This window comes from Colletotrichum higginsianum, chromosome 1, assembly GCF_001672515.1.
Source record: "Colletotrichum higginsianum IMI 349063 chromosome 1, whole genome shotgun sequence".
NCBI classification, from domain to species: Eukaryota; Fungi; Ascomycota; class Sordariomycetes; order Glomerellales; family Glomerellaceae; genus Colletotrichum; species Colletotrichum higginsianum.
Genome location: NC_030954.1, coordinates 4,132,836 through 4,155,392, shown reverse-complemented (window position 1 = coordinate 4,155,392; position 22,557 = coordinate 4,132,836). Strand labels below are relative to the sequence as shown.

At 56.0% G+C, this 22,557-nt stretch overlaps 6 protein-coding genes across 6 annotated transcripts; 4 read left to right on the top strand and 2 right to left on the bottom strand.

Annotated features, from left to right (window-relative positions):
- Window positions 1-529: 529 nt before the first annotated feature.
- On the top strand, window positions 530-1,972 carry CH63R_01238 (Aldo/keto reductase; the record flags this gene model as incomplete). The annotated part of the gene is made up of 6 exons (XM_018296213.1): window positions 530-838; window positions 909-987; window positions 1,051-1,191; window positions 1,247-1,360; window positions 1,423-1,617; window positions 1,677-1,972. The coding sequence occupies 6 exons, from the start codon at window positions 530-532 to the stop codon at window positions 1,970-1,972; spliced, it is 1,134 nt and encodes a 377-aa protein (XP_018164575.1).
- A 1,791-nt stretch (window positions 1,973-3,763) lies between these two features.
- On the top strand, window positions 3,764-5,045 carry CH63R_01237 (Vacuolar protein sorting-associated protein 74; the record flags this gene model as incomplete). Its single annotated transcript, XM_018296212.1, has 4 exons — window positions 3,764-4,030; window positions 4,098-4,344; window positions 4,440-4,891; window positions 4,956-5,045. The coding sequence occupies 4 exons, from the start codon at window positions 3,764-3,766 to the stop codon at window positions 5,043-5,045; spliced, it is 1,056 nt and encodes a 351-aa protein (XP_018164574.1).
- A 1,306-nt stretch (window positions 5,046-6,351) lies between these two features.
- CH63R_01236 (Surfeit locus protein 6) lies at window positions 6,352-8,411 on the bottom strand (the record flags this gene model as incomplete). The annotated part of the gene is made up of 3 exons (XM_018296211.1): window positions 6,352-8,022; window positions 8,201-8,284; window positions 8,391-8,411. The coding sequence occupies 3 exons, from the start codon at window positions 8,409-8,411 to the stop codon at window positions 6,352-6,354; spliced, it is 1,776 nt and encodes a 591-aa protein (XP_018164573.1).
- A 1,131-nt stretch (window positions 8,412-9,542) lies between these two features.
- On the bottom strand, window positions 9,543-11,465 carry CH63R_01235 (histone promoter control 2; the record flags this gene model as incomplete). Its single annotated transcript, XM_018296210.1, has 2 exons — window positions 9,543-9,843; window positions 9,898-11,465. 2 exons carry the CDS (start codon window positions 11,463-11,465, stop codon window positions 9,543-9,545), a joined length of 1,869 nt encoding a protein of 622 aa, XP_018164572.1.
- A 3,773-nt stretch (window positions 11,466-15,238) lies between these two features.
- CH63R_01234 (Transcription factor) lies at window positions 15,239-16,525 on the top strand (the record flags this gene model as incomplete). Its single annotated transcript, XM_018296209.1, has 1 exon — window positions 15,239-16,525. The coding sequence occupies one exon, from the start codon at window positions 15,239-15,241 to the stop codon at window positions 16,523-16,525; it is 1,287 nt and encodes a 428-aa protein (XP_018164571.1).
- Window positions 16,526-18,754: 2,229 nt separating this feature from the next.
- CH63R_01233 (Integral membrane protein) lies at window positions 18,755-20,307 on the top strand (the record flags this gene model as incomplete). The annotated part of the gene is made up of 6 exons (XM_018296208.1): window positions 18,755-18,950; window positions 19,012-19,031; window positions 19,092-19,128; window positions 19,189-19,256; window positions 19,324-19,802; window positions 19,869-20,307. 6 exons carry the CDS (start codon window positions 18,755-18,757, stop codon window positions 20,305-20,307), a joined length of 1,239 nt encoding a protein of 412 aa, XP_018164570.1.
- Between the last annotated feature and the right edge of the window lie 2,250 nt (window positions 20,308-22,557).

Here is a 22,557-nt window from a genome sequence, read left to right as displayed (position 1 = left end):
CTGGGGAAAAGTAGAAACGCTTTTCTCAACGATGTCTTTGCTCTCCTTTGCACCTGTGTTTTTTGATGATATTGTAGATTTGCTGCTCTCGGGGGGGGGGGGCTTTGACTATCAAATGCGCATGGGCGCCATTATTTGCGTACGTCAGTCAGATAAAGTTGGCCTCTATTGTCAAAAGCCCGCTAATTCCGATTGTGTTTCTGGGCTGGTCGTCGTAATAAAGTTCGCTGGCACCACTTGCGCAGTACCTGGCGGATTTAAAGCCGGTATTTAGGAGTTGCTGACGCCCCTGCCGCCCCTGACGGGTCTCGAACCCGCTTCCAATGGGGTCTTCTTTGTTCACGTCACGTATTCAGTTCCACAGGCACTTGCAAAGCGCCTCACAATGTCGACGACTCGGAGTTATTCCTTAGAGCCAGAGACCAGGCTTCATCATCACCCGCTTCCACGTCCTACGTAATGAACGGTGGGAGTGGAAAACTATTTAAGGAGGAGCAGATGCTTCCGGATCTCCAGAAGACCACACATAATGCGATATTTGAATCTACATGACCTCAGCTACCTCCTGGTGCCTACTCTTGCTCTCTTCTATCTTCTACAACGAAACAACCAAGCAGTCGTGCCAACATCCGAAGACACTCTTTCTACACCACTTGTCACATCAGAAAACTCAATCAAAATGGTCAAGACTCTTCCTTTCGCCGGCATTCGCGTCCCGGTTCCGGGCTTTGGCGCGATGGGCATCACGTCGTTCATGAGCACTAGGATGTCCGCCGAGCAGGCAGAGCCGGTGCTCCTCAAGGCCATCGAACTGGGCTGCACCTTCTGGGATACTGCTGTGAGTCGAGACTCTCCATGTTCGCCAATGCAGCAAATATGCCGAACTCCGCTGATTTCATGGGGCTCAGGTCGCATACGACGCGGGTCTGAACGAAAAGATCCTTGGGGACTTCATCCGCAAGCACAACGTCCGCGACAAGGTCTTTGGTGAGTACAGACCCCGGCTTTGAGCACTATGGGGAGCCATCAGTTAATACTTTGATCGTGAAGTCGCTTCCAAGTGTGGCTTCGACGTCTTCGGCGACTTCAGCGTCACAAACTCCAGATCTCATATCAGGTCCTACATCAACGGCACCATCGAGAGGCTGGGCTTCGCTCCAGACTTGTACTACTTGCACAGAATCGACCCTAGTACGCCGGCCCTTGACATAGAAGATGCTTGGGTTGATGGCTAACTTTACGACAGAGACCCCGCTTCAGGAATCCATCGGTACTCTAGAAGAGCTCCGCAAGGAGGGCAAGACCAAGTACATTGGTCTCTCAGAGTGCTCAGCCAAGACGCTGCGCGAAGCTAACTCGAGTATGTCCTTGATACTCATTTGCACATCGTGCGTTTCAAACGCCTCACTGACATGATCCCAGTTGCGAAAATCGACGCTGTTCAGTCAGAGTATTCCGCCTTTGAGACAATCCACGAGACCACAGGTCTGATCGAGACGGCCAAGGAATTGGACGTCGCCTTTGTGGCATTCAGCCCGCTGGGTCACGGCTGGCTGGTCGATGACTTCCCGTTCCAGAGCCCGGATGACTTTGCGCCGGATGACTTTCGCCGAACGTGTAAGTACCATCCGCCGGTGGTGAAGTCCCAGTAAGCCCATTTCTGACAAATGCCTTAGCCCCCAAGTTTCAGGGGGACAACTTTTACAAGAACAAGGCCATCGCGGACGAAATGAAAAGGATTGCCGCCGCGAAGGGATGTACACTCGCGCAACTAGCGCTGGCTTGGGTCGCGGCCCAAGACATGATTACCATCCCGGGCACCACCAAGGTGAAAAGGTTGGAAGAGAATTGGGCGTCTCGGGAAGTGGAACTGTCGGAGGATGAGATGTTGTCGATCCGGAAGCTTGTGGACGCCAACAAGCCGGTGGGCGACAGGTTCGCGGGGCGCAATGCGGCGGCCATTGGCCACTGAGAACTTTCGTGGCTGAGACCGGGCTCACTTGCACCACGGACGTCAGGTGAAGAGCCTAGTTGAGAGATAGTGTTACGATGAAAACCAATTATTTTGTGTTTGAATCCGTGCCATGGTGTGTTTGTGTGAGAATCGACCTTTTGTCTGGGCATCGGGCCGGAGGACAGCTCCGTGAAAGAAGGTTCAATTGCCGTTCGGGTTTGGTGGAAGACCGACCGACCCCACATGCGCCGATGCGGAGCAACTGGAATGAGGTATCGCAAGAATACTGAGTCCTTGGGCGTTCAGAGATGAGTTGGTCTTGAATGCCAATCAATACCCCTATGCTTCTTATAGTATTTGAATCCTGTAGCTGGTCTCGGGTTCCCCCCCTCCCCTCCCTTCAATTCTTTTTTCGTCCATCACTAGCAGCAAGCTCTCAGTTCGGTTTGGTCACGTGTCTGGCGTCGGTAAGCTCTCAATTTCAGGAGGATAGAAAGTACCTCTCGCAAATATCTTACGCAGTGACGCATCTCTAGGAAAACATCTGCCCTGTATTTTTCTCAATTGACTGCTCGTTTGCCAGACTGATACTTGACCGAGTCGTTTGCTGCCGACTCTGGAGAATCCGACTGACGTGGAAGTCCTGGTGCAGGTTGTTGGACAGAGACAGAGTCTCGTAGAGGGGGCGGCTCCCTCTCACAATAAGCACAAGCGTCCGGCCACGTGTTCACGCCTGACAATAGGTGCGCTCCGGCAGGGTAATCGATATCGCGAGATGAAACAGACAATCAGCGAACAACAGCAAAGAAACTGTGGATTTCTTTGCTGAAATAGACTTCGGGGTCTCGAGTCAAGGCCGGCGAAAGTGGGATTCGACGCCGGCGTCGACGGCGGTTGACAGCGGGCATGGAGAACATGGACCAATACTTCGAAGGTATTTCCAAGCGTGTCAGGACCTTTGCACTCACTCCGTATCCGTATCATTGCGAGCAATAAGCACACCAAGCTGGACGGAATTTCGCTGCCAAGGTCTCAAGGGCGGGCAGGTCGTTCCTTATTCATCCCTTGTCACAGTGAATGAAGGAGCAGGCTCTGGAGACTGGAAGTGACATGTAGAGTGGAGCGTGAGCCTCAAAGATGGCGCCACAGAAGTTCACCGGAGGGGCGCATGGCCCGTGCACGGGGAGCTGGGGCGGTGCAATTTCCAGGCTGCGAGAAATTCCATTAATTGACCAGAAGGGGCCCAAAACTTAACACTCAAGGAGGCATTCGGGGAGATACAAGCAAAGGGCACACACGACAGAGCGTCACACCCTCCCTTACAACAAATCCCTTCCCGCATCCAACACCCTTGCCTCCCACATCGGCAGGATTGGTCTGACATCTCTCTCTCTTCAGTCCTCAGAAAGAGAGGGACTCCTGGCTCTGACACATAAAAACCTAAAGCACCTCAGTCAGGCCCGTTAAGCCAGCGCAGCAGCTACAGCTCCCTGGCTACATACCCCCAATCGCCGAGATAGGGAGAAAGGAGCGCCTCGACATCACGACCGAGCGCCCTCACCCCCAGCCATTACGACGTTGACAGCTACCTTTGCCGACAACTGCTTTGCTTCGTCCTGCATTGCCTTGCTATCCGATCCTTATTCGCGCGATCTGTCACCAGTGCCAAGCGTCTCATCTGCGACGACCGCTTGACCGAGCCCGACTTTGTGCACAATCCCCCGACCCGAGCCCAGCAGAGCCAGCAGCTCTAACTCCCTTTGTCCATTGACGACATCCCCACGACACCTCTCCCAAACATCCGACACCATGTCAGCACCGGCAGGAGGTCTTACTAGACGCCGAGGAGGTGGAGGCGCCGCGGCCGGCGATGGCGAGACCAGCAACGGCGCTCCCCGCACCAACTCCACGAACAACTTCAAGGACAGCGCCCCCGAGACGAGCTACGAGAGCGGAGAGAACGGCCACAAGATCGCCTTCGACCCCCGCGACATCAGTGAGAGCGCCGAACGCAGCAAACAGCCCAAGTTGACCTTGATGGAGGAGGTTCTACTGCTCGGCCTCAAGGACAAGCAGGTACAAGCGCTTCACAATTGCCAATATTGAGGCCAGGTCGCTAATTTGCTTTTGTTGCACTGTGCAGGGCTACCTATCGTTCTGGAACGACAACATCTCATACGCTCTCCGAGGATGCATCGTCATTGAGCTCGCCTTCCGGGGTCGCATCAGCATGCAGAAGGATGCCTCGAGACGGCGCTTTCCCCTCGCAGACCGCGTCATCGAAGTGATCGACGAGACCCTTACAGGCGAAGTGCTACTCGACGAGGCATTGAAGATGATGAAGCAGAGCGAGAAGATGAGCGTCAGCTCCTGGATTGACCTGATGAGCGGTAATGCCCCCGCTCCCTTTTCTCCCTTGGATTGCACACCGCGCTGTCCTCTTTGCGCTTTCAGTGCATCTGCTGACGATTGTCCCCTATGGCAGGAGAAACATGGAACTTGATGAAGATTGGATACCAATTAAAACAGGTTCGCGAGCGCCTGGCCAAGGGTCTCGTCGATAAGGGTATTCTCCGCACCGAGAAGCGCAACTTCCTTCTCTTCGACATGGCGACCCACCCTGTCGCTGACGGAGGGGCCAAGGAGGAGATTCGCCGCCGTGTCCGTAACGTTCTGACCCAGCGTACTGTCGTCCTACCCGCGTCCCAGTTCCTGCCCGAGAACCTTGAGTTCCGCTACGTGCGCACCATTGCCATGGTTTGCGCCGCCTACGCCGCCAACGTGCTCGAGAACGCCCTCAGCACCCTCGGCCACGAGGCCCGCGAGCGCGCCTTCGCCCAGACGGACGAGCTCCTCGCCGACTACAGCCAGTGGCCATTCGGAAAGAAGGCCACCGGCAATGGCATCGGCGCCAACCTTCCCCAAGTCATCGCAGAGGTATGCTAACCCGGTGTCCCCCGCCGCCTCGCCGGCAACCCACCTAGCTAACAACCTTGTGCAGGAAATCAGCAGCGGCAAGGACAAGGAGCTGCAACTCGAAGTTGTCGCCGCCTGTCTGAGCGTTTTCACCCGTCTCGACTCCCTCTTGTAAACATAATCGACCCCGAAATACTCAAATCCGATTACCCCGCCTCTGTGGCCCCCGATGGAGGGCCTGGTCGCGGCGACTTGGGCAATTTCTGGGAGCAACCCCTTCCCGTCCCCCTTTTCTTCTCACTACTATTCACAACCTAGACGACACTTTCGAAACGCCCAGCATTGAGCACTCCCAACCTTCACCATATTCGAACCCTCACGAGAAATGACCAGTAAATCGAAAAGGGGAAAACCTTGTTTCTTCTGTTCCCCGGAAACCAAAAGAAATTGCAACATGTAGTTGGGAGGGATGGGGCAGGATATTTGGGTTCAGCCGGTAGGCAGGGGAAACATTATGAAAAGGGCGCTGCTGCTGCATTCCTCCTTTGCCTCGCTGGAGATAACGGTGTTTCCAAAAGGAAAAGAATGAAGGATGACCGGGATGGCGAAAATATACACACGCGTGTAGTCGGTTGGGTTTCAACTACCTCTTTTTATTCCACCGTAAGCGATCGTTTTAATGCAACAACACTCACAATGAACAACACAAACCCTCTTCCCCCCAAAAAAATGTAGCGCGTGGATAAGGACAGTACGAAGTGATGTGTGTATCTGCGAAGCTCGTCTTTCCCAACAACCCCCTTCTTCTTGATCTGGTCTCCCCAGCTTGTGGTGGGTTTCGAGACGAGGAGAACATTATCTGGCGTTAGTGAGCACATGAATACAGAGTCTTCTCTTCTACCCCGGGCCGAGACTTGAGTCCCAAACATGCGCGACGTCGTGCCGTTGAACACACGATACGTTGCTTCTCAGACCCATGGGCGATGATGCCCCGATGACCATGTCGAGACCCGGTGGCGCGTGGCCGCGAACGAAGGAGACGGCGAGAGGCTGGGTCATGTCATGGCTAGAACGATTGAAATATGTATTCACGGGTTCCCTCCTACGCCGCCATTCCCCCTCCCCGTTTTTTTTTTCGATGTGCAAAACAGCAGAAGAAGAAAAAGGTTTACAGTTATTTTGCCCCCATGAACGCCTGAGTTTTCCCCCCCATCCGTACGTAGCAGATGATGCAACAACCACCCTGGGTTTCCTCTCGAAGACCCTTTTCCTTCCTTCTCCTTTCACCACCCGGGGGGCGGGGGGTATCGATTAAGATTTTGTTGTTGCTATTGTTGTGCGTCTCGCGTCCTCCATCAACACGTCCCAACTCCCTCTCTCCCCCTTCCCGTCCCCCCCTCTCTGTTCCTCACGAGTCTCGGTGATCTTTCACCGGGAGGAGAGAGAGAGGGAGGGAGGGGGGATATGGGCGAACGAGGCCTTTATTTCTTCTTCTTGCCACCGCCGAAACTTCCCTCGAACCCGGGCCTCGCCTTCTTGGGCCCGCTGCCGACCTTCTTCCCGCTCTTGCGGCCGAGCTTGTGCGCGAGCTTCTCGTCCTTGCGCTTCTTGATGTTGTCGTCGCGCTTCTTCTGCTTCTCGCGGATCGCCTTGGCGACGCCATCGCTGCGCTCCTTCCACGCCTTCTCGCTCTTCTTCTTGGTCTGGTCCTTGCGCTTGACGGCCTTCTTGAGCGCCTGCTCGTCGTCGCGGATGCGCTCGCCCTCGGCCCGCTTCCGCGCCGTCAGCCACTGCTCCTTCTCGGCGATGTCGGCCTGCTTCTCCTTGTCGAGCGCCGCGAGCCGCTTCTTCTGGTTCTGGATCTTGATGAGCGCCGTCTTGGGGTCCGACGGCCCGCGCTTCTTGTGCGTGTTGAGCGCATGCGACAGGTCGTGCGAGAGCTTGGTGCCGTCGTCGAACGCGACGCGGCCAAAGGCGAAGTTGGCCGGCTCGTCGTCGTCGCCGAGGCCGACGCGCGGCGACATGACGCTGGGCGAGTTGAGAACCAGCGCCTCCTCGCGCTTGGCCTCCTCCTCGAGACGCGCCTTGGTGCGGAGCTCCTTCTTGTGCTCTTTGCGCTGGGCCTGCTTGGCGCGGCGCGCCTCGATGAGCTCCTGGCGTGTGCGAATCGGTTTGCCGTCCGGGCCGTCGGCCTTGCGGGCCGCGCGGAGGGCTTCTATCCGCGCCGCGAGCCGGGCGCGGAGAGCCGAGGTGTCGGCGGGGAGCTTGATGTGCTTCGGCTTCTCGGAGGGCGGGACCGTGGAGCTCGTCGAGGTCGTCGCGCTCGTGGCCTCGGCGGAGGCGGCGGTTGCCCCCGCGGCGGTGTCAAAGGTGGAGTCCGGTGTCGAGGTCGGGCTTGAGGCGCCGCTGCTGGACTCGGTGGGCTTGAGACCGGAGAGGTCGAGAGGGTTGAGGTCCGCCGTCGCAGCGTAGCCCTCGTCATCGGACTCTTCGTCGACGGTCTCGTACTCCTCGTCGTCCTTGTCGCCGTCCCTGTCATGGTCATTGCTGGCGGGCTTGGCGTCTTTGGGCTCGGCCTTCTTCTGTTGCTTCTTTGACTCCTTCTTGGACTCCTTCTTGGCGGTAGCGGCGGGGGACTTTGCTGAGGTCTTAGCCTCCTCCGCCGGCTTGCTGGACGCCTTGACCTCGGACACTTGGGAGGCAGCGTCACCGACGGCGGCGACGGGTGTGGCAGATTCGCCGGTTTCCATCTTAGCAGCCTTCTTCTCGGCCTTCTTCGCCTTCTTGTCGGCGCGCTTTTCCTTCTTGGCCTCCTTCCTCGCGAGTCTCATGAGCTGATTTTGCGACATCTCGGCTGGGTTGGCGTCCTCAACGGTGTCGAGAGGGTCGGCCGTCTTCTGCTTCTTATAGTCCTTATTGCGGAGGCCCTGGCCGGGCAGCTCCCTCTGCACGCCGGGGATGCCCTCGTCATCGCCGGCAGCCTCCTGTCTATCCTCCTCCTCCTGCATCTCCTGCAGCTTGCGCTTGTTGCGCGCTGCGCGCTCATCCATGACCTCCTTTGCGTTGCGGTTCAGCTCGCTATCAGGGTCCAGCTTGGAGATCTTGGCCGCTTTGGCTTCGGCTTTTGTCTGCTTCGTCTTCTTCCATTGGTCCTGCGAGAAAGGTATCTTGCGTAAGCAAACGTACTCCTTTTTCGGGTAGGCACTTTAAAGACCTGGAAGAGGGGAGAGAATCTTGACGAGAGGTGCGACCGCAGTGGGAGGGCCTTCGGTCGCCAGGCGATCGCTCGCAGAACATGGAGGGAGTAAGGCTTGGGCAAGGCACACGTACAGAGTTGTCTTCTCCATAGTACATCTTGGCCGGGATGAGGGACAAAAGACCATCAAAGGCCTTTGAGTGCTCGCGCAGGCGGTCCTATTGAGGTTGTCAATGCCACCCTGCCTTGTTGGACATGACAGGACCATCATCATCGCCAGCCGCTATTTTTCTTAGCAGGTGGCGGGGCACGGACATAACGAACCTGCAATGTAGATTCCGCCATTTCCCCCCTTGTGTCTTTTTCTTTCTTGTTTGAAAAAATAAAGTAGTTGTTCTTTTGTACAAGGAAAAGAGCACAAACAACTTCTTGTCGAAATGGGACCGTAAGGTTTGGTTGGAGTGTTTGCCGTTAAGGAGCGAAAACGAAAGGTCGACAGCTGGGCGCGTGCAAGCAGACTCGGTGAGCAGAGTGAGCTTTGATATCAGCGGGCGGTTTGCGGGCGGGATTGCTGCGAATTTTCGATTCGAAATTTTTTGGACAGTGGAGAAATCGCTTATGCGAAATCTTGGCGCTTTTCTGCCGCCTAAAGCCCAGCGCATTACGGGGCGTTGACAGCCGATGCCACCCCCACAATGACATTACGCCTCGCTACAAGCATGCGCTCTGCGTATCCACAACCGCCAGTTGCCAGGTGCCATGTGCCAGATACGGATACCACGTAGGGTCCAGAGTCCAGACCCATCTGGTGGTCCATTGTCATCACCAATCGTTGATCAGGGTTGGCTCGACTTGAAACATCTACTCACACGAACACATGCGGTATTTCGTACACAACCGTTAAATCACTTGCGTATGGAACAGGCAAACGTCATTAATAGTACTTTGTTCGGAAGCGGGTTTCTCTAGAAATACGTATAGACTTCAAAGTATCAACGATCCGCAAACCTTTCTATCGCGCAGTTGCAAACTCCTGTCAATACCGAGGTGGTGGTGGTCTCCATGTGGAGCCATCCGGCCGTTGTCCCGTTCCGTCCAACAATCAATCAATCCTTCAAATCCGAACGCCGCTCTTCTGGGATCCCCCATGCCGTCCCATTCCGTCCACGAAGCAGTGCCACTCTGACTTAACCATGTCAACCCGCCAGCAAAGTCAATCACCAAGAAAACGGGTATCGACCCATCAACGCCTGCTCCGAATGACGTCTTGTCTTTCGGAGACCATGGTTCTTCATCAAACTTCTCTATAGTCGCAGTGGTAGCAACTTCTCAAAGACATTCCATTGCCGAACAATTCTTCGCACTTGTATGTTTCGTCCAGACAAGAGCCGCAAATAACACCTTTCGGCATTGTCCTTCTCTCGTGATGTAAGGCCTAACTCGCCGTCGTAGAGAGTGTTGCCATGTAGATGCAGTCTATGCTCCGGCCATTCCTGCCGCGAAGGAAGGTGTCTGGGGCTGGAGCGAATAGCCGTTGGTAGACTTGGCGCTCAGCTCTGCTTGTCGCTGGCGTTCGGCTTTCTCACGCTCGAGTTGTTCCTTTTCCGACTTTGTGATGCGCGGCTTGCGTGTGAGTGAACCGCCACGAGATCCTCGACCGCCTCTGGACCCTGGGCCTCCGCCACGGCCGGTGCCGCCTTCGCCGCGAGTGGTGCCGCCACGGCCGCCAATGCGACCGCCTCGGCTACCGCGACCACGTTTGGGTAGTCCATCGGGTCTAGATGGTGTAAGCGTTTTGTTCACGAAAAGACCCAATGCGAGTGCAACAAACCTAGTGTCTATGGGCTTCTCGACCTCGGGCACCAGTGGGCCAGAGTACACGAAAAACCCATCTCTGCTGGCGGCAGCCTGCTGCTCCCACAATAGCTCAGAGTCGTCGACAAAGTCGTCGTCCTTGTCGTACTCGTCTTCCTTGAAATTGCGCTTCTTCTTTTTCGGTTTCTCTGGCACGTCAGCACCGCTGGTCATGCCACCCATCTCCACGTTGCTGGCCTCCTTGTCTGAATCCTCCGACATCTCGTCGCCCGATTCTTGTCCCGACGCCGTCTTCTCCAGAGCAGCAGAGGCGGCAGCAATACGCGCTTTGCGGTCTCGCTTCTCCGCCAGCCGGGGGTGCAGAGCATCCCAGCCATACTTCTCCTCCGCCATGCGCATCACGTTGACGTATATGTTGGTGTCGCCCGGCTTGATAGGGATGTCGAGAACAATATCTGGCGCCTTGTATTCCTTGCCATTCTCAGCCCTGCCAAAGTCGAGAATGGATCGATCGGAAAGGACGTCACCACGAGGCTCATCCAACGCACTGATCTTGGGCGACGAGATGCCAGACTTCTGTGGTTTCTGCTTAGGCGAGGGCTTCTTGCTCGCGACGGAGCCAGCAGTCGAGACTGCATCCTTTAACTTAGCATCCGTCTTCGCAGCGGGCACCGGCGGGGGAGCGAGTGCCTTCTTCGGGTCGGGAGCAGGTGGTTTCGAGATGGGTTGAGGAGCCGATCTAGCGGGATAAGGTGGCGAGGCGGGGACAGATGCGTTGTCTTGTGTTCGGGACTGAGTTGAAGCGCCGTAAGTTTGGGTCGAAGGCGACGTCACGTTCTGTGCGGGCGGATCGACAAGACTGGCAATTGAAGGCGACGCGCTAGGTCGGTTGACGGGCTGAGTTGTGGGTCTCGGCGAAGACGCGATGCCAAAGATTCCTCTCACGGGATCATAGCTGCCCCGGATGGGATCGTAATGTCCACTCATGCGCGTCGGCAGAGCTGCGCTGTGCGGCTTCGACTCGACCTCTGGTTCGGCGTTCAGAATGCCCTGCATCGAACGGGGTAGTTCCTCTCGCTTGGGCGCTTTCTGCGCTGTGTGTTCAGGCTGGGCTGAGCCAGGCCGAGAGTCGGAAGTGATACCAGCAATATCTATGGTTTTGGCCTGTCTAGGAGGGGGGGGGGTTGAAGACGAGGCGGCTGCAGCTGCGAGAGATTTCGAGTCCGAGCCGGCATCGGCATCCTGTGCTGGTGCCGACTTCCTCTTCCTCTGAATGGGCGGCGCATTAGGGTCGCGAGGCTTTCTCGGCCGGCGCACTTTAGGCGGCTCATCAGGGTTTCTGGGCTTGACGGTAGAGCCAGGCTTGCGACCGGGCTTCTTGCGCGGGAGACCAGCGGCCGTAAGGCGAACTTCGGGTTGGGGTTGCTCGTTTCCTGTGAGGACGCCGAAGCGTGGTTGAGAGGGGTCGACGATGATCTCGTCCATATCCATGTTGTTGTTCGGTCGGCTGATTAGAGGCGAGCCGGGTTCTGAGATTGAGCCGGAAGGTGGTGACGAAAGTTCAGGCGAGGAGCTGTCGCGCATAGCTGGCTCTCCTCCACCACCAGAAGACACCACTCCGAGAGAAGCCTTGGGAATAAGACCGATAGAACAGTTGAACCAAATCTCGGTTTTGAGGCGGAAAAATAGTTCAGATGCAACTCGTACGAGCTTTTTCCTATCGCAGACCGCTGAAGATGTCGTGCATCGAAGAATGGCCGGCTTTTGGTTGGACGGCGGCTTGAATCAGTAGGTCGTCCTGAATGACCTCACTTTTTGCTCCGACAGGGAGACAGGTTCGCGTTGTGGTGCGTTTGTATCTCTAGCGTCGGATTGGCTGATTTGGGTTGGGAGGGGGGGGGGGGACGGAATTATGTAAGGTGGACTAGGTTGGCTAAGGCAGGAAGGAGGCTGCTGCTGCACCGGTCACCTGCGGTGTGGCCGTGCGGAGTCGTGGGTGGGAACTCGTGAATAACCTCAAGGGAGATTCGAAAGTCGTGTTTTTTTGACGACCGCTGGTACCTTTGAGGGAGAGAAAAAGGTCGATATGCAGGAAAGCTGCGGACCGGGGACCGTCAAAGAGTGCAGTTTAATGAGCTGAACAAAATGATGGTCTTTTCAGGATGTCGACGATGGGTGGCGATGGCGGAATTGATGGATTGGGTGTATCTGCAGTGGGATTTGCAGTGTCGTGGTAGTTGTGAAAAGGGAAAAGGAGGAGAGAATTGGGCGATCGGAAGAGGAGATGGGGATGGCTACGTTTTTGGGGGGAGAACAACAATGATTTTGGCTGCTGCGCAAGACGAGAAAAACGGGGCACCGAGCAGACGTGGATGGCCTCAGCAGGCGTGAAAGGCAAGGGAAATTTTATTACTACAGCCGAATTAGAGACTCGGACTAGGCTGGGGGGCACGTTAATGGGATCAGATGGCCTCAGGACCAGGAGCACGAGGAACGTGGACGGGGGGAGAGAAAGAGGGAAGGGGAAGGGGAAGGACGGAAACAACGGGGGTGAATGAATGGGGAGATGGGGTGGGCGCGGCCAAGATCAGGAAGGAAAGAAAAGAGCGAGCGACTGATTGACTGGGAAAGGAATGGGAATGGGAACAGGAGCAGGAGCAGCAGCTTGAGAAGAGGAGGGGGAATGGAAATGGGAATGGCAACAACATGAAAGAGTGGACGACCGGAGGAAAAGCGCCAGGTGCAGACCTCACCTCACCCTGACTGACACTCAACCAAAGTGGAGGCCAGCGGCGGCAGTAATGGGAGCGGAGGCAGGAAGGGGGGAAACACCAAGACGAAGAAGCGATGGCAGGAAGAGGAATTAACACTGGGCCGGCATAGCGAAATGTGTAAACCTCCAAACGTGGGCCAGACCTAGAAAGAAAAGACGACGTGGGCGGGATGACGGGATGGTCTGGCAAGGAACTCGACCTCAAGATGGGAATGGGAACACGCCCCCCCTTCGGAGGTCGGCGGCTTTTGGTGCTCTGGTACTTCTCCGCTTTAACTCGTCGGTGCCAGTCATGATGGCAAGGGCAAAAGACGAGGTCATCAGGTGTCAACGTAGAGTAGGTAAACCACCACCACAAGGGCCAAGGTAGCCACCAAGGCAAAGCCAGCCGGAGAAGAGCCAGACACCGGATCATGCAGGGCAAGGAAGTAGGGCGAGCGGCCAGCCCGATGCGAGGAACTCCTCCGCAGGTAACTTTGGGGAAGGGGTCAAGTCGTCCACTATCAGTCTATCAACAGCCAGCACGCACCGAAGAGATGCGACGGGACGGGCTCTTGCCGCGGCAGGTGTGCGTGTGCTCCGCGGTGTTGTCCCGGATGGATGCGGTAATATCAATTGGGAAGACGTGGAGTAGCAAGGCGGCGGCGCTACGGGGATGCGAGGGGGTCGAAGGTACCTCGTCCAGTCCAGAGGTATGCAGCCGCGCCAGGAGAGGAGGGGGTAAGCAGGAGCCGAGCCGTGGGGAAAGGAGGGAAAAGAAGGGGTCGTGGAATTTCCCATCAACAAGCAACAGGGAAAGGGGAACACTGCGTGCTGCAGCACTGGTAGGTACCTGGGTGATAGGGTGGTGGTAGTAACCTGGGTAGTCTGGTGGCATGTCCAGAGGTCGGAGCTGAGAGGGGGGTCACCAAGCAGAAAAAGAGAAACACGGGTCCGGGCGCAGGTACCGGGTACATAAAAGATGTGCCACGCTTCCTTTTCTTCCAATGCGAGTGAGGTGCGACGCTGGAAGTGGGCCATCCATGGGTTCTGCGCGTCTGACGTTGAACCACGTCCGGCTTCCATTTCCGCTCTAGCGTCCCAGATAACCGCGCCTGCTACAAGGATCTTGTGCAAACCATGCCGAGCCCAGAACAGGAGGGAAAAGCCAGGGGTTGTAGGGGAGATCACACTGGAGGGCCAGGGCGCATGCACCGGCCCAGATCTCTTTCCCCCACTGCCACTAGGGGAAGAGAATAACGACGGCGCAACGCATGTTTAAATTCCCCTGCTTCCCTTGCTGCATGTGTTGTGCTGGCGGGTCATGGTGAAGGTGATGTATATTTTGGTCAACGAGCCTCATTGATGGGCTGTGTCGAAGTCTCAGTCATGATTGATACCGGACATCTTCGGATTGATGCCCCCCTTGCTGGCTGCAGGTGGTGGAATCAGGCCTGCTCTTACTGCGGTTTACTAGAGCCTATCCGGACTGTCGATAGGACAGACGACGGCGGTCTTGTTGGGCAACATACTCTGTACATATGCTGCTAGTGCTCCAGAGTTGAAAGACATGTTGCAGAATCTGCAACACGCCACGAATTCAAAAGAACATGCATAGGTCCTTCTCTTATCCGTACCAACATTCTTTCCATCGGCGAGACACAGACGACAATGGTTTGATGGGATGGTTGGCGGAGGAAAAACGACAAGTAGGGGAAAAGGAGACATTTGCATCTTCAGCCGAAATTCCTTCGGATCGTCTAGCCCGTTTGGTAGGGTCAATCTCTTGTCGGGAGAGAGACATACGCAGCATTACTGACTCGGCAGAATAGGACGTGTTGGAAAGTTGTAACCTCATTTTCTGCACAAAGGGCACATCGCCAGCTCTCAAACAAAATACAGCGAGTTTCATCTCTTTAGTCGCTGGGACCAGGTACAGGCTAGGTGGCAAACTACAGTGCCAGAGAGTGCGGTGTCAATCAAACAAGACCCCATCCAAAAGGTTTCTGGAAATCCGCGAGCGATCGACGCTAATGCAAAAAAGTGATGTGGCTCAGCTCCCGTCTGTCAGCCACAACTCTAAAAACGGCGCATTGTCGGGGTTTGGGACGAAAGCCAACAAGCCAACAACGAGCCTCCCACTAGCGCAGCCTGGTTGGTCCAGCCGTTTGTGGCTTTCTCAACTCCCATTTGCTTTGGTGTGCCTACCGATTAAGGGAAGACAATGAATGAATCGAAGAGAAGGACACTTTTGTTCGCGCACGATAAATCGCTGGGAATCTAGCCCTGAGATTTCGATATGCGGCAATTTCAATCCCCTTGGCGAGATGACCCCGGCCCCGATGTGCGCCCATCTGAAAATGAGCTTGTGTCGGGGTGCCGCACGGGCAGTTCCGAAGAAGGCAGGGGGGGTCTAACCAGCCTGGGCCCCGGGGTGCAGTGAAAACCAAAAAGGTACGTCACTCCAAACTCGTCGCAGTGGCAGAAAAAAAAGGAACCCCCACCACCATCGGATTGGTGATCACTTCAAACCGTCCCAGAGTCCACCCTTACGCCAACCGCTTTCACTACAACAGTAGCAGCAACAGCAGCAAAAGTTGCAACAATGAACACACTCATGTTGGTCGGCGACATCGTCGAAAAAGAGACGCCACCCGCGAAGCCCCCTGTCGTATTCGACGACATCGACGCCGCCCCGACCGGCTTCCCCGCACACAAGAAGCGCACCCGCGTGTCCGCCTTCAAGCAGCAGCGACAGGGCAAGCCCATTACTGGCGCCCAGACAGCGGCGGCAACGAGCTCAATCTCTGCACCGCAACCAGACGATAATGGCGGCGGCAGCGACTCACAAAAGTCCTTCGAGGCCGCCGAGCGCCGCCGGATCGATCGCGAGAACAGACAGAAACTAGAGGACATGAGCCCAGACGACATCGCGAGGGAGAGGAGGGAACTGATGGAATCGCTCGACCCGTCGCTCATCCAACGCCTCCTCGGCAGGGCCAACATCGATGAGCAACACGGTCCGAATCCCTTCGATCCGCCCGCCGCGGAAGATACCAAGGCCAAAGGGGCGCCGGCTCCGGCGCCAGAGATCAAGATCGAAGACACCTCTGCGCCGCCGCAACCCCAGGCCGAGCCCCGGCCAGCATCAAAGTCAGCTCCAAAATCCGTGTCCTTTGCCGAGGTCGAGGACTCGGAGCCCTCGCCACGGCCCCTCGCGAACGAAGACAACCCCCCCTCGGCGCCCCCGGAAGACCTCTTCCCGCTCAACTCTCAGCCCGACAAGACGCACTTCCCCCAGCCGCCCGCCCTTCCCGACCTTGATCCATCCCACCCGGATTTCCTCGCGACCCTCCACGAGAAGTTCTTCCCGAACCTCCCCGCCGACCCAAGCAAGCTCGCGTGGATGGCGCCCATCCCCACCGCCCACAGCCCGGCGGACCGCGAGTCCCCTTACTACCCGGGCCAGCCCTCGCTGCCCATCTCGGCGCTGCGCTTCGACTTTAAGGGCGGCCTGATTCCGCCCAAGCTGAGCAGGTCGATCCCCGTGTCCAAGGGGCTGCACCACCACGGCCAGGCGCCCGAGGCGGCCGGGTACACGATCGAAGAGCTGGCCATCTATGCGCGGAGCGCTGTTCCGGCGCAGCGCTGCGTCGCGTTCCAGACACTGGGCCGGATACTGTACAGGCTGGGAAAGAGCGAATGGGGCAACGGCGAGGAGGACAGCCTGGCGAGGGGCATATGGAGCAGCATTCAGGAGGGGCGGGTGCTGGAAAGCCTGTCGGAGGCGGCCATCGTCGAGGGCGGCCACAGAGGCAGCCGCGCGTATGCGACGGAAGCGCTTTGGCTGTTTGAGAAGGGCGGCTGGAGAGAGCAGTGGTCTGGGAGGTAACGACGGAGGAGCTGCTACGTTTGCGTAACCGTCTCTGCGAGATAAGACTGCGGGGGGGAGGGTCCAGTTGGTGGACAGCAGAGAAGCCAACAACATTCGATACCAAAGCTACAAGATCCATGACTTATGCACCCCAGAGAGCGTAAAGAACCGCCCTCATCCCCGCCCCAAGAAGGGAAATCCTCCAAGTTCCGAGAGGTGACCCAGATGCCGGACAACCGAGCAGCTGAATCTGAACCAAGCCAGTAGAACCGAGGTAGGGCCGCAGCGGATGTAATGCCTTTGATTCGTGAGCTCTATTCTAACGTTGGAAAACTTTGCGACGCCATTTCAACAAAAAAAACTTGAGTTTACCTCGCCCGAGCATCGCTCGAAGGCTGCCCAGGCTCCGGAAGATGGTCCGCATGATGCTCTGGGCAGTCGATTGGACGGAGCAGGTGCGGTGGCTGACTCCGGCGCAACTAACAACAAGTCGTCAGATGATGAACGGCCGCAGGTGGGAGGTATCAATGCTCAAATAGCTGGCCAGTGGGACCCGAGACCCGAGTTCAAAAGTCTCTACGAGTACTAAACACAACAACAAATACAACTATCGCTTTACTTTGTCAGGCCCGAAACATGGACACCGCCGAAACATTAGACATCCTGGCTCTCGGTATCGGTTATGGCGGATTTCAAGCAGCGTAGAAGCGTGGCAGCGCTCGCTCCCCTCCCTCTCCTCAAAGCCCCATACAAAAGCATCAATATAGGTCTGAGCCCGCTGGAACGTAACAAGCGCCAAAAATGAATATAAACATGTCCAGCCTTGGAGAACCGCATGCCAATGGACTAGGGCGTACGTACGCAAGCGCACGCTGAGCTCCGTCCCGATGCGCACCCGCGCCCGTCCCCAATAAACCTGTCGCGAACCTCAAACTAAGCAAGCACATCCACCCTGATGGGTGGATACTTTAGAATTGTCGGCCATGCCCAAGTAGGCGTGTGTGATGGTTCTTGACAGCCACAGTGGGCTGATTTCGGCCTGAAAAACTTCTGGAAGAAAGAAAAAAACCGTTGTGATACCCATCGCGTCGTCTGGAACCCCAGATCGGCGCGTTTGCCCGACAACGGCGCTGTGGCACACAGACACACACACACACACACACAACCAACCCACATATACATTACAGGTATACCAGTCACGGGCGACGAAACATTGCAAAAATGTGTAGTCAAGGTCGAAACTTTTACCAACAGCCTGGCGCGGCGACACCTTGCCTGAACCTTCGCTGGAGAGAAGGAGCCCTGGTAGATGTCGAACGATAGCTTCCCCCGGCTGCTCCATGTCATGCGGCTCTCAGCACGGAGCCGAACGGGCGGGCAGCCATCGCTATAACTCTCGTCGCTTTCTGTGCATTGAAACTGTGTCGAACTGAACTGCTGGGCTCGTGTCGATACAACTGGAGTGGCCGCCATGCTGGGATCGTGGAAGAGAGGGGGGGGGGGCTAAGACAAACACACAACATCCATCCAACCTCCCTTTTCTGTTCTTTTGACCGAACCTAGAGGTGCCTGCCAGCCAATAATCAGACAGTCAATCGGTCGATTGGTATACGCGGTTGCTCGCCAGGTGCGGCATGGGTGTCCCTCGTCCGCACCGGGTCCGTTCGTGGATAGACTTCATCGTTGTTCCAGAAGCTCTCGATATTGACTCGGACGGCCACTCACTGATATCGACCATGAGACGAGATTCTTTCCGGTGGTGTCCCGGATTGGCCAATAGCGCCCGGGGCATGGCACGCGGAGACGTCCTGTTGCCGCCTCTAGAACGCCTGGTTGGATCGGCGCCCCCGCCTCAGCCCGACAGAACTCGAGAGCCCTGGGTTTTGTCGCTAGGGTATACTCGTCGTGCTCGTGTCTCCCGCATCCCATATCTTCCCTGTACCATCGCCAACTCTTTCGAAACTCAACTCTGAGATGCCGTTGTCCAACAGGCTTTGCCCCTCCGAGCCTACCCTGCTGCTGCACGTGTTGAGGAGGAGGGGTGGTCGCCTATGGTCCTTCTTTATCCCACTGGATCCCGTATACCCTTCCTAGCATGAACACAAACCCGTTCGTCCTTCATTGCACCGGCTTTGCAAAATTTCGCCCCCAATAAACGAGCACTTTTGCTGTTTGGGCTGCTCGCAACACCCGAGAACACATCAATGTCTACTCGCAGCATTCCGTCATGGGCCGGATTGAGCAGTGATGAGCAGCCCCACAGGTCCGATCGGTGCGGCGGCGCCGCCTCTCGGGGAAACGCCCGATTTCAACAACCCACGCGACGCCGGCCACGTACTCCACCTGGTATACATGTGCTTCATCCAGACCATCGTGGTGGTATTCTTCGCCATACGCGTTTACGTGAAGCTGTGGGCTAACGGAAAATTCCGATTGGAAGACTGTAGGTTTGGGGCGCAGACGTTCTTTTCCTCGAGTGGGTTTGGACTAACACGATGGAACAGGGAGTTGTCTAGTTGGATGGGTGAGCCCTCTGTGACGACGGCGCCCGACCTTTGGCATCAGATCCTGACCTGATCTCTAGATCTTCACTGTGATGCTCAACACGTCCGTTTTCCTGAGTACGTGTCCACTCTAGGAAGTGGTGCAAAGAGTCGATCCGCTGACGATGCTATTATTAGAGCTCCGTTTCGGTGAAGGATTCCATATCTGGGAAATCACTGCGAGTAATTACGTGGAGATCCAAAAGGTACCGTCAACCCTTCTCGAAAGTGCTAGAAGATGGACGCCTATCGTACTGAATCGATCGACTGCAGTGGCTGTACATCGGCTCCCTGTTTTACTCGCCGGCAGCCTTTTTCACCAAGGCCGCCATCTTACTCCTCACGATACGAGTCTTCTCCGTCAACAAGATCGTCGCCCGAACGCTCCACGGTCTTTTGGTATTCTTTCTTCTCTGCTACATCCCGGCGGAAGTGGCTAAGGCTGCTGTTTGCATTCCTGTACGAGCCTTTTGGGACCCGTCGACACCCAACTTCAAATGCATCAACCAATCGAAGCTCTTCACATACGATAGCAGTCTCTCCATAATTTCCGATTTGATCATCCTCGTCGTCCCTGTCGTTCTGACGTGGAAGCTGAAAGTTTCGACGATCAAGAAGATCAAGATTATAGGACTCTTGGGTGCAGGTGGTGTGGCCGTCGCGGTGACAATCTACAGGTTGTTCCTGGTAATAGAACGATTAGACGATTCCAAGGACACAACCGTTGAGTTTATTCCGGTTGACTGGACGACGTAAGTCCCTTGCGGCCTATGCTGTGAGCTTCCGCCCAACGAACATAACTGACATCATTGCAACAGAACGGGAGAGCTCGCCATCGGCATAGTGTGCGCTTGCGTGCCCTCGATCAACTACCTCCATGAGCAACGCACTGCCCGCAGAGGGTCGTCCACCACCTCTCAGGAGCGAACACCATGGTGGAAAGCAGCTTACAAGAGACACGTCCAATCTTTGTCAACCTGGGGCATGGGTTGCGGGTCCAGGTTGGCGACTGGAAATAGGACGAGGCTGCGAAGCGTCGACTCGATAGCCGTGCTTGCTGCTACTCCCGAGTCAGAGAGGGGCGAGCCCCAGCGACCAGATTATGACGTAGAGCTCGCGACGTTGTCGGTGCCGTACCCTGAGCCCCATCCCGGAGAGCCGGTACCGAGAGAAAGAGGAGGCCATGGCCATAGTCAGCTGGCCCCGCTGCCTGTCATCAGGCGGAGCAGTCCCTTTAAAGTTGATGAGTTTCCATGACGACGACTTCATGACGACGGCTGGCTGCCGTTTGTGCCGTTAACTCAACGGGATTGCAGTTCACGCGGACTTTAGTCGAATCGGTTATTGGTTGAAACCAACACATCACCAGTCAGGGGGGGGGGGGGGGGGGTGAAAAGGCATCGGAGCCATCCCGGTAATGGTAATCTCAACAGCCGTTCCTAGTCCCGACAGCGGCCCCGGGCAAAATCGATTCTCTAGGGTTGTCCTGCCGATAGCATTTGAGGCCAGTCGAGGGTGGTGTGCAGGACGGGCGATGTCACAACGATGTTGCAAGAGCCATTGCGTCTGCCGTTGTGACAGCCACTGGGCAGTATACCCGGGTCGGGTTCGGTCTTGCTCTGTGCAGGGCGATCCGTGCTATAGGGACATCGGCAGTGAAGCTGCAGCGATGAGTACTCCGTGGGTGCTGCTGTCTTGGCGGCCAAGGATGAGCATTCAGGCTGTTTTGCGATGGAGCAAGCTGGTTTGAAGGGATCTCCTCAGCCAAAGCATTGAAGGGAGGGATATAATAACATCGGCGGGCCGAAATCCCCGTCGCGCTCATGCGAGAAAAAAGAAGAAGAAGTAGGACGAATTTCAGCCGGATGCCGTGGCGACTGGAGAATGTAGCTGCCACGAGGCGCCACTGTAATGTCTTGTGTTGAGAGTCCGGTTTGGGCTGGTTAGAAATGAGCAGAATATGTAAAGAGAGAAAGGACGAAAGACATCGTGTCGTGGTGTGGAGGTCAGGGGATGGACGAGTCGTCGACAGGTGACGACACAGTGAAGCAACCAATCGATGATGTGAGGAAGCAATGAGTAAGACAGACATTGCTGACAATGCAGAATTGATATGGCAACGGCCCACGAGACAGCAACTGGAGGTCTCAGTCTCACAGCCTGCAAGCCCTGCAAGTTCTGCGCAAGTGCTTCTGCGCCTGTCTCTGCCCACGCCATAAGCAGATGGAAAGCATGTGATTGGCCGCAGCTCAGGACAGCGCACGCAAAGGGGGGAGACTGTCCAGCTAGGTAGCTAGCTGTCATGTTCAGTGCGTCGTGCTGCCTTGTTTGCCATGTTTGCCTCTGTCAACATGGCAGACTTGTCGTTTCTAAGCCAATGAGCCTTGTGTAAAGTAGCGAGAATCTCCCTTTAATGCCTCCCAAAACGCCTTTCATAACTGTACCAATTGACTTATTGAACAATCGGCAAGATCAAAAGAAAAGCAACATGGTATGAATCTTGTAGGATTCGCAAGGTGGGATGCGCCCGGCTAGTGTATTACATAATCCACACTGCATTGGGTTCCCATCCGGGTAGGGTGATGTCAGATTGTTAGATACGTACCTGCTTTCCGTGCTGTGTGTCGCTGGCCAGAAGCCGCTGCACAGCGGAGTAGCACGAGACCCCAGCGCCGCCACAAGGCCCCATAATGCCCTGTAAATAGGTAAGGTAGTAAGGAAAGGAGAGTGAGTAAGGCAAGGTGAACTCGGGCAGAAAAAGTGGCCGGGGTGTGCCGGTCGCAGCCAAGGCAAGCCCGGTACGCAAAAAACAGGCTGACGGGACTGGCTGGGCGGGAAAGCAGCCAGAGCGAAAGAGAGAAAGAAAAAAAAGAAAAAGAAAAAAAAAATATTCGGCCTAACCTGCGCACACAGACAGCACACCCCCATATGTGGGCGAGTTCGGTTTTATGTCGAAAAATCGATACTCCCCTTCTCTTCTCTTCCTTTCCTCTCCTCCAGCCCACACAACAACACGCACCGTTGCACGTCAATTCCCCCCCTCAGGGTGCCTCTCCTCCCGTTCCCTTTCTCATCCTCCTCCTCACGTTCTTCCCTATTTTTCTTCCTTGGCTCTCTCCCCCCCCCTATAGCCCAACGGCTCAGCTCCTCCCCGCCCTCAAACAGTCATCGTTCCCGTCGTCTGTCTCTGTCTCTGCTCCGCGTCCTTGTCGACCGCCGCACGTGTTTGCATCTCGATTCCGGACCCCGTCAGCCATCGACCACCCATTCACACGTCATCCGTCGACCTATTTCAAGCCAACCCGACGCCAGCGCTGCCGTATATTCCACAGTATTGGACTCGACATTGTCAGGACATCAGACCAAGAAGCAATACTTCCTGTTTCGCTCGATCGCCAGTCAAGACCAAGTAGATCAACAAAGCTTCTTTTGCTGCCAACAAAAACAGGACATCGCCGGAATAGCCTACTTCAGGATACTAATCCCACGTTTCCTGTTCCACTCCAC